The following is a 9,384-nucleotide window of genomic DNA, read 5'->3' as shown; positions in this document are numbered from 1 at the left end:
CATCTGGCAAAGATCCAAGGCGTGGTGACGTCTGGAACAGAAGGCTGTAGGACTTCTTCGACAGGCTGCTGCTCCAACTTCAGGAAGACTTTTGAAGATCTTCCTAATCAGATTTAGATCTGATTTTTGGAGCATAGATTCGCGAGGAGAAGACGTTCCAGGTCCTGCCCGAGCGGATACCGGTAGAGGCCAGACGCTTGTGTGGCTACATCAAAACCTCGGGCTGTGCAGAGGGGGGTAATCAGATTACCCTTGAGGTATTTCTTCTTTCATCATAGTTTTAGATTTAATTTTAAATTTAAAATATCAGATAATAAGATTAGATCTAGAGATTTAGATCTGAAATACATGTAGGATAAAAAATTTTTAATTTTTTTCTGCCCCAGATTTGATCAATCTGGAAGATCCTATGAGGAAAAGCGATTTTCCTCCTTCATGTTTGACACCCAAGTCTTTATCACCCCTAATAAAATCTAATTACTCTTGCATTAGCACCTGCCAAACTCTAATGGGGGAAATACAAAATAAAGCCTGGGAAGTTGGATGTAAAAGCCTAGGGCCTACTTGGAAATCGAAGATCTATGGCCCCAAGCATATGTTCCAATACAAATTGGCTCCACAAACCTCTATATGATATTACAAACAAACTCAACAGACGACAGGCAAGAAGTCAAAAATCTAGCAGAAAGCAAAATTTAAAGTCATGGCCCTTCCATGTAAAGGTAGAATACAGGGTTAAGCCCTACTGGACTCTCCTTCCCGATAAAGACATTTCCCTTTTACCATGGACCAGGATGCCGCACCATGTTCGTTTTATTTCTTCTTTTCCGGATACTGTGGTACTCAAACCACTTGAGTAGAACCCCAAGAGAAACATAAGATCTCTCAAAGTGCTGGGCAACGCATTAGTCCACAGAACTAGAACACCATGACCAGAAACATAGAACATGTCTGCTTTTCACCTTGATCAACTTGGGGAGAATTTGCATTGCTGCAGCAAGACACCACATAAAGGAAATTAGACAGAAAATGATGCCATGGTTTGAAGTTGGCAGGTAAAACAACAAATGCATAATGAAGTAGGACATCTTTAATTTTTCTTAAGTCGTTGGTCACAGCAAAAATATAATAGCACAAGGTCACCAGTACAATGGGTAAACAGAATCAGGACCCCAAATGCAATTGACATTATTTAAAAGCTTGGTAGTTCTTTGAGCAAAAACTCAAGCCAGTTGCTAGCTTCTCTTTCCGATCCCAAGCTGGCAGTCTTCTTGCCTTTAGTTTGTTGCAAAGGATTTTTTTTCTTTGGGATAGTGAAGACTAAAGATGTGTTTGCTTGGACTTACGATGCCAAGCTGACAGTGCGAGATCGGCTGCAAAAGGGAGATTTGGACAACCCGTAGACTCCTCCACCGAGGAGCCATTCGCAGCGAGAAGCAAGGGATGTCATGAACGATGGGAGGTCAACTCTGCCCTGTCCTCTCCCTTGACCAAGGGAGAGACTGCATTCCTTTCCTTCGATAGCTCTTTGGGTTTCCCAAGGATAGCGGTAGCTGGGACAAAGGTTCCGAGCCCTACCGGGCTCAGTATCAGGGGAGGACTTCCCCCGAACCCCTCCCTACCTGTCACTGCATCTCCCGGGCTCCTGCTTTGCCTCTCACCCATCAACAAATGAATGTGGACAGGCAGAAGGCGGTTTTAGTAGATGGAGATGGAATTGTAAGAGCCTTACAGACTTTGTTCAAAAGCTTGGTTCCCAGACGCGTAAGCTACTCAGATCTTCCTGTTCTTCCGAACAAAGGGAAGGGTCTTCTTCGGCGGATCCCTCTTGTTCCTCTTGTGAGAGCCTTACAGACTACAAGTATTGTTAACCAAGAAAAATAACTCGTGATAAAAACTCTTGATTCTAGAAAGCCTCTTATACAAGAACACAGCCTTTTGCCATCTCCACCGGTTGTGACAGCAATAATATTTTGTCCCAACAAAGAGATCAAGGCAAAAATCATGGGGTGTCTCCCGTCAAGCCATCTAAATCTTGGCCATGGTGCCCAAGCATACATCCACCATGGGAGCTTGATAAAGACCATCCAAACTCCAGGCCAGCATATTTTGCTCAAGGCCAACTCCAAGAAAAGGGATCGCCTCTAACAAGTCATGAATTCACTTAACTCATTCCAGGGATCCCCTTTCCCCTCCAAATTACGATCTGACCATCTTTAAATAGGATAGGAACACAAGGCACCAACTCCTGCAGTAAATCATTTAAAGCATGAATTAGAACAAAGTAGCAAGAAATTTAATTTATTACATTTTTTTTTTAATCTGTTAGAGCATATAAAACATAACAATTTTCATTGATAATTAAATGATTCATCAAAAAGTAGTACTTATCACAAATAATACCTTGTTCCTGGCAGGCCGGGCTGGACAGCCAGTGCACTGGGCCCCCCTAAATGGTCCAATTTCAAGTAAATGGATGATCCAGGTGGTTGGAAAACTGGGATTTCAGGAACCCACTTCAAAAATAATTGTAAGCGAATAACACTTGAGTGCAGATTATAATCCCTTGAGCCCTTATATGGTCTGAACTCTGAACCATCTCAACCACTTAGACATACTTTGAAACTATTTCACTATGACAATTTATTACACTTACAAGATTGTCACTAATGGAGTTATTTCAACCACATTGTAATATTCCAATAATCAATTATTTTTTCCTTTGGTACAAAAGGAAAAAAATATACATCAAATTATTCTTTTAAGTATTTTCAAAACTTATAATAATTAAATTTATTAATAAATTCTACTCTTTTTTAATTATATATAACTTTTCTAATAATATTTTAGAAACTTAAATGATTCATATTATTTTATGTTTATGCTGCAATTGAAGAATATAATTTAAAGTAGAAAATTTGTAAAGTGTTATGCATATTTTTCTTATATTATATCTATTTTTCTAAATTTTTAAATTTGTTAAATATAATTTGAATATAAAGCCAGATTGACCAATTGACCTGGTTGGACCAGTTACCAGGTGAACTGGACTCTTGGCAAGGTCAATCTCTGGCCAGATATAACCATGGACTTAATAGCAACATGATCTTTGCTCTACTTAGATTACTGACATGACATCAGAAAAGCTTCCCATGAAAATCCTGAACTGCAGTAATTATTTTTGACATGAGTATACAGTATATTATTGGTTATGCGATAACTATATCCTTAAAGAAAAAGGAAAACAAATATAGGCATCATTAGGTTCCCATACACAAATCCCATCTCACATAAAGTTCTATGCTGGTGCACGTGAAATACTTTCCATGAAACCCTTCAAGATGAATTTCAGTACAACTTTGTGCCCTTAAAAGAACAAATTTCCCAGCAACCAGTAAGGCAGCTAAAAGTTTGATACTGTGCATACAGCTAGTTGCTTCAGCTAGTTACAAACATGGCATGATATATTCACATCTGTATCTTGATTATCATGTTTTGTGGGTCAATCACAATATCTGGCATCATAATCTTACTAGATATAACATTACAGGTTTTCAGATGGAGGATTTCCTGTTTCTGTTAATGGGATCATGAGATTTTCTGAGATCTACCCAGTCCAAATTCACATCAAGAATGTGAAGAAGAAAGGGAGGGGGCGGGGGTTACAACTTGCTATAATACTGGACGCTGGAGAAGCATTACTAATGAAAGGACGTAAAACAATTAAAGAAAATTCCAGAGCAATACTGCCATTTTCATCTCCCAGAATACCAAATGACCAGATAGTTTACAAATATGAAAGTTCTTTATCCAGAATGCAGATAATTAAGAAAACCCTGCATAATTATGCACATGATAATGAAGCATGCTAGGCATACCCTTAGCTTCACACCGATCTTCTTGCAGTCACTGGTACCCACATGAGTGCAGTCTAGTCTCACCACTTCTGAAGTTTTGAAGGCTTCCCTTACTCTTGCCACCACATTCACATACACACCATTCCTAGCTGCAAAGATTATGTCCAACACAAAATGAAAAATGTGCACTGGTGGCCACTAAGACAACCAATTCAGGTTTTCACATCAGTAAACATTCAAACAACAATCAGGTTATGATATATAAGCTGATATTTTTACGAAGAAAAGGATTACCAATGTAGTGGTGATCTAAAAGGTCACAAATTACTCAAATATTTCATGCAGCACACATCAACACAAATTAACTTACTGAGTTTCAACAAAGCAGGGGAATTTAACCCTCTATTCCTCATCTCTTTTGTTTCCTCGAGTGTCAGACCCTTAGTAACATTTTGTACAAGCCTTGGATAAATGGGTGCCAATGGCTTCCATAGCATTAAAGGAATGACTGGCCTTTGTTTTGGATCATAGCTCCGACCACGATATAGAAGGAGAATGTTAATTTTTCTATAAATGATTTTCCCACCAGTTTTATCCTGCACAAAGGTCACAAATAATCTGAGGACAATATCTCTAAAAGATTACAAATTAACAAAACATTCACAAGAAATTTCATCATTAAAAGTTTCCTGGATTGCAACCTCAAGGTGGAAGCAGACACTGTCCATGTCCAGGGTTGGCACTCCCAAACACTTGATTCTCACAGCTTCTGCTCTCTTCCAATGATTATGGATGTCATCCAGCATATTATGTGTTACACCACCCCTCCCTACATAGGAATAAATTTTGTTCAAACACACGAACAGAACTTTTAACGAAATAGATATTTGAATAGATGAAGAAATTCTTGTTGCTAGTGAATGCTCCATTTCTAAAGATGTAATTGTGCTGATGTGTAGTTTCTTTCACCTAAATCAATAAAGAAACATATAATTGAATAAAAATAAGCGAGTTGCATCTCCCTAAATGCCATGCATCTAATAAGGTCAACCAAACCACCTGACAAAGCGCAAAACATGTCACTTGAAAACTAGTAGTGGCAGAGTGGTCCAGAATGAAACAAAAATGCTTCAAATATAGAATATCTTGAGAAGCGAACAACCAAGTATTGTTATATATTCTCTAGTGCACATGAAACAAGCTTTTCTTATGCCACAGCTCCTAGAAGGGTGTCTAAATTTAGCAAGTATGGAATGGAAGAAGCATCATAACACTACAAAATGACCATGAGGGTAGTTTATCTCTACTATTAATTATAATGGGAAATCCTAGGGCAAGACTAAAACATACATTTTACTCCAGCCTTGAAATAATTACCAAACTGCATTACTCTTCATGATAGCTCCAGACACATAACATACTTGACATTTTCACTATTGTTCCCTTACACAAACATGTGCATTGCACGCTCAACACTAGAAAACATACATCTACATTGGTCAGGTTGGTTTGGATTAACTCAGACCAACCGAATCCCCAGTGGTTGTCATTTTTTTTTTGCAATTGGAACTAAACCAATCAATGAGTAACAAACCCAACAAAAGCAGCAAACAATCTACTACCGATTTCATTTGAAAAAACAAACCAAGCATATAACGTCACTTACATAAAGCGATACACAATAAATTCAAAGGTATCTTACTAAAGCAAAATCCAGAACATCTATAGATCTAGAGCATAAAATGTTACAAATTCCAATAAACAGTTAAACAATACTCCCTACAAAAAGAACAAAACAATAGATCATGAGTGAAGAATATATTAAAATCAATTATAAAGTATAATGTAGTCTTTGATGCATAAACTAAAAAAACAGTTGATGGAAATGACCTGATAGTCTTTATTTCCTAGTTTTCTAATTATTTATGAAGTCTCACATTATAAAGATACCATGGATCCCACACACCTTGCAGGCACCCCAGTTTTGGCACTCTACCACTAATAAAAAGAATGATCGTATGAGTGACACCCCTATATCTGGTGTCACAAACCTTCAACGGTCAATTTTGTCAGTTGTATGCATTCAACATGCATGCATAAAACAACTCCCTGATTTTTCAAAATTCTTCACATTTCCCCTATAAGCCTAAACGTGGTCACGAATATACTTATCAGAAAGGGTAAGTCAGGAGCCTAATGCATCTTATGGAACTCAATTTGGAGTTTGGGATTGAGAGGTATGCACAAATTACTAAATGATGCATGGATGCCATCACCAAAATAGCCTTGCTTGAAATATGATATCAATTTCAGAATTATTAATAAATATTTTATTAGTTCAAAACAGTCAATAATATACTTGTTGGTAGGGCATTAAGTTAGGAATCCAATGCATTTTTCATACCAATTTCGAGCTTTGGATTGAAATGAATACTGCTCTGAGCAGATTGCTTGGACAGTAAAGCCATGTTATCCCAAGGTCTAGACCATGATAATCTTCTCTCTAGACCTCCAAAGGGCAAAATCATGCATCCCAACTTCCCAGGATCTTTTTGGCATTTGCATGGCATGAGTTAACTGTCCCAAGGTGCTGACATAAAAAAACTTGTCATTTCAAAGCAGTTTTGTACATACAAGCTATACACTAACCTTAAATTTGAATTTTTTCGAAGTAATTTCGAACTTACTACCCATAGGTTGCCTACACTAAATACCCCCCCACCACTCTAGGGATCACATCTAATGCTTAGAAATCCCTTTTCTAAGAGTGAGCAATGGAGTGGCCCTAGGAAGGGCTCTGATGTTGAGAGAAGTGAGGAAGGAACTCCAGTAAGGTCCCTCACGAGTAGGCAACGGCTATGCAGTGATAAGCTGAGCAGGGTGGGGGTTTGTTCCATCTTCTCCTTGCAGACCGCTCACTTTTGGCATGCTACCAAGGATAAAGAAATGATCATATGAGCGATGCCCCTATATCCGGACCCTCAAAGGTCAATTTCATTACTCATACACATCCAACATGCATGCATACAACAACTCCCTGATTTCTCAAAATTCTTCATATTCTTCTTATAAGCCTAGACATGGTCATGAATATACTTTTCAAAAAGGGAATAAAGTGCAGAGGTGAACGCATCTTATGAAACCCAAATTGGAGCTTGGGATTGAGAGGTATGCTCAAATTACTAAGTGACGTGTGGATACCCTGACCAAAATAGCCTTGCTTGGAACTTGATTTCAATTTCAAAATTATTAATGATTATTTTATTGATTCAAAATTGTCAATAATATACTTATTGGTGAGGGCATCAAGTCAAAATTCCAATGCATTTTACAGAACTCAATTTCGAGCATCAAATTGAAAACTATAGTTGATTTATTGAATACTGCACAGAGCAGATTGCTTGGACAGTAAAGCATCAGTAATCTTCCCTCCAGTGCTCCAAATGACCAAATCACAGTCATCCCAACTTTGCAAGCTCTGTTTTGCATTGGGATGGCACAAGTTAAATGTCCTAAGGTTCAGACAGAACAAAACCACAAGTTCAAATTTGATTAGTACCTATAAGGTATGACAATTTATTATAATCTTATCATAATTTCAATTTTGAATTTTTTTTTGAATGGATTTCAAGCTTATTTTTAGTTGCTATGGTAATTGGGAATATTCTCTTATATTGATGGGAGCTGTACACTTTTGTGGCTGCCTATCCATTTTATTCTCCATTTTTTTTCAGATCACAATGAAGGAGCTTAGCGAACCAAATATTCCTTTCACTATTTAGCGGTACATACCCAATGGAAGGTATGAATGCTTTTTACTTATTTTTCTGCCAGTGAAATCAAGAGACAGTTCTTCATCATGAATAACAATATCGAACCATTATGTGACACTGGCAGCTATGAAGATTGGGGAGTTGATGGGCTGATTGTGGAGGACTCCTGAAAAAAGCAAGTGGGTGGAGACAGAGGGCAAATACATAAATTGTAATTACTGTATAGTCCATACAACTTTTGTGATCTGCATTCCAGAGACTCCCAGCTTCCTCTAGTTTCTAGTCATGGTTTTGGTTCTATAGATAGATTGATGGCAGATGTATTGGAGTAGAAAAATTATAACCAGAAGTATACTTCATAGTATAACTATGGTGGTTTCAGTTCTATGGATAGATTGTCAGCTTCCTCTAGTTTCTAGTCTTGGTATGGTACTAAAGTTTGGAGGTCTTGCCCATGGGATCTATTCAAGGACCTTTATGATTTATTTGTAGTCCATTGTTTATCTTTAATTGAAATTTAACACTGTCTTTGATCAAACCGGGAACCTCTCCTTAGCTCAGTTGCTGCTGAGAGAGGTGCCAACCAGCAGTTGAACTCGGTGGATTGAAGTACACTGTTTTACCACGTAATTTTGAGTGTTTGTCTTGAGACAAGGAAAAAGATTCAAATTTTCACCTGTAGCTTACAGCAAGAAAAAAAAAATATCATGCAATATGGAACAATTAACATAACCAATATATCATTGAGGACCATTTTGGAAGCATAAGATCATAACTAGAAAAACCAAACAATAAGGATCTCGAAAAACAGAAAAAATTTGACACCAAGAAACAAAGGCAAATCAGCCCAACCTAGATTGATCTGGCGAGAGCAGTCATCGTGCCGATACCGCTCCACGAGCTGCTCGATCTCCTCCTCCGTGAGCGGATCACTGAGCACCGAGTTCCACGCCTCGGAGTCCCTCTCCCGATGCACCTCCACGTTCGCCGGCGCCGATACGCCGTCCCATTTCCGGTCCAAGAGGCCGGGACCGAAGGGCGAGAACCGGGGGGGCTCCCGGAAGCCGATGGGCTTCACGGATGCGTCGGTCTCGGAGTAGGAGTAGCGGAAGTCGAAGGGGAGGTCGGAATGGAGAGCGGGGGATTTGTCTCCGATGGGGGATCTGGTTTTGGATTTGGGGGCTGGGGACTTGGGCACGGCGGAGAAGGGAGGGTCGTAGGGTTCGTCGCAGGGAGAGGGGGAGTGCTTCTTGGAGCGAGAGAACAGAAGAAGGGCGGGAGGGGTTGAGGTGAGGGATAGGGTTAGGGTTCGGAGAGAGAGGAGGGGACTGAATGAGAGCAACTTTCGCTGCATCCCAGAGGGAGTGGGACGGGACGGGACGGGGACGGAAGACGACGGCGACGTCGGTCTGGTCATCTGTTCACCGCTAGATCTTTAACACGTGCGATGCCCGTGAGAGAACTCGAGGCGTGTGACTTTTCATTAAAAAATTACGTCTCGTTTCGCTTCTCTGAATCTATTTACTGTCTTTTATTTTTCCTTTAAAAAAAAAAACTGTTTCAAAATTATCCCTTCCTATTTATTCTTTGAAGATTTATAAAACAGAAAAAATGTTAGGCTGCAACAACTATTTTTATTTTTTAAACAATAAAAGAAAAACATGTTTGCGGAGGACGGGGGATTATGTACGGAGAGCACCACAGTACTTGCACATGAAATATTGTCATGGCCCGGCCCATCGGCCTTAAATCTA

The 9,384-nt window shown here is 39.2% G+C and overlaps 1 protein-coding gene across 3 annotated transcripts; it reads right to left on the bottom strand.

Annotated features, from left to right (window-relative positions):
* Positions 1-518: 518 nt before the first annotated feature.
* LOC105036315 (CRS2-associated factor 2, mitochondrial) lies at positions 519-9,081 on the bottom strand. 3 transcript variants are annotated; one of them, XM_010912085.4, is made up of 5 exons: positions 8,483-9,081; positions 4,559-4,686; positions 4,228-4,453; positions 3,879-4,006; positions 519-991 (listed from the first exon to the last, which is right to left on the bottom strand). In XM_010912085.4, the coding sequence occupies exons 1-5, from the start codon at positions 9,045-9,047 to the stop codon at positions 968-970; spliced, it is 1,071 nt and encodes a 356-aa protein (XP_010910387.2). In that variant the 5' UTR covers positions 9,048-9,081; the 3' UTR covers positions 519-967. The 3 variants fall into 3 exon arrangements, 2 of the variants coding, with proteins under 2 accessions (XP_010910387.2, XP_010910385.2); XR_002163788.3 differs by lacking the exon at positions 519-991 and adding an exon at positions 1,882-2,248 and having other exon boundaries at positions 2,404-4,006; XM_010912083.4 differs by lacking the exon at positions 519-991 and adding an exon at positions 1,882-2,248.
* Positions 9,082-9,384: the final 303 nt, after the last annotated feature.

Source organism: Elaeis guineensis, chromosome 5 (genome assembly GCF_000442705.2).
Source record: "Elaeis guineensis isolate ETL-2024a chromosome 5, EG11, whole genome shotgun sequence".
In the NCBI taxonomy this organism is placed as follows: Eukaryota; Viridiplantae; Streptophyta; class Magnoliopsida; order Arecales; family Arecaceae; genus Elaeis; species Elaeis guineensis.
This window is presented reverse-complemented; position numbering and strand designations above follow the sequence as displayed.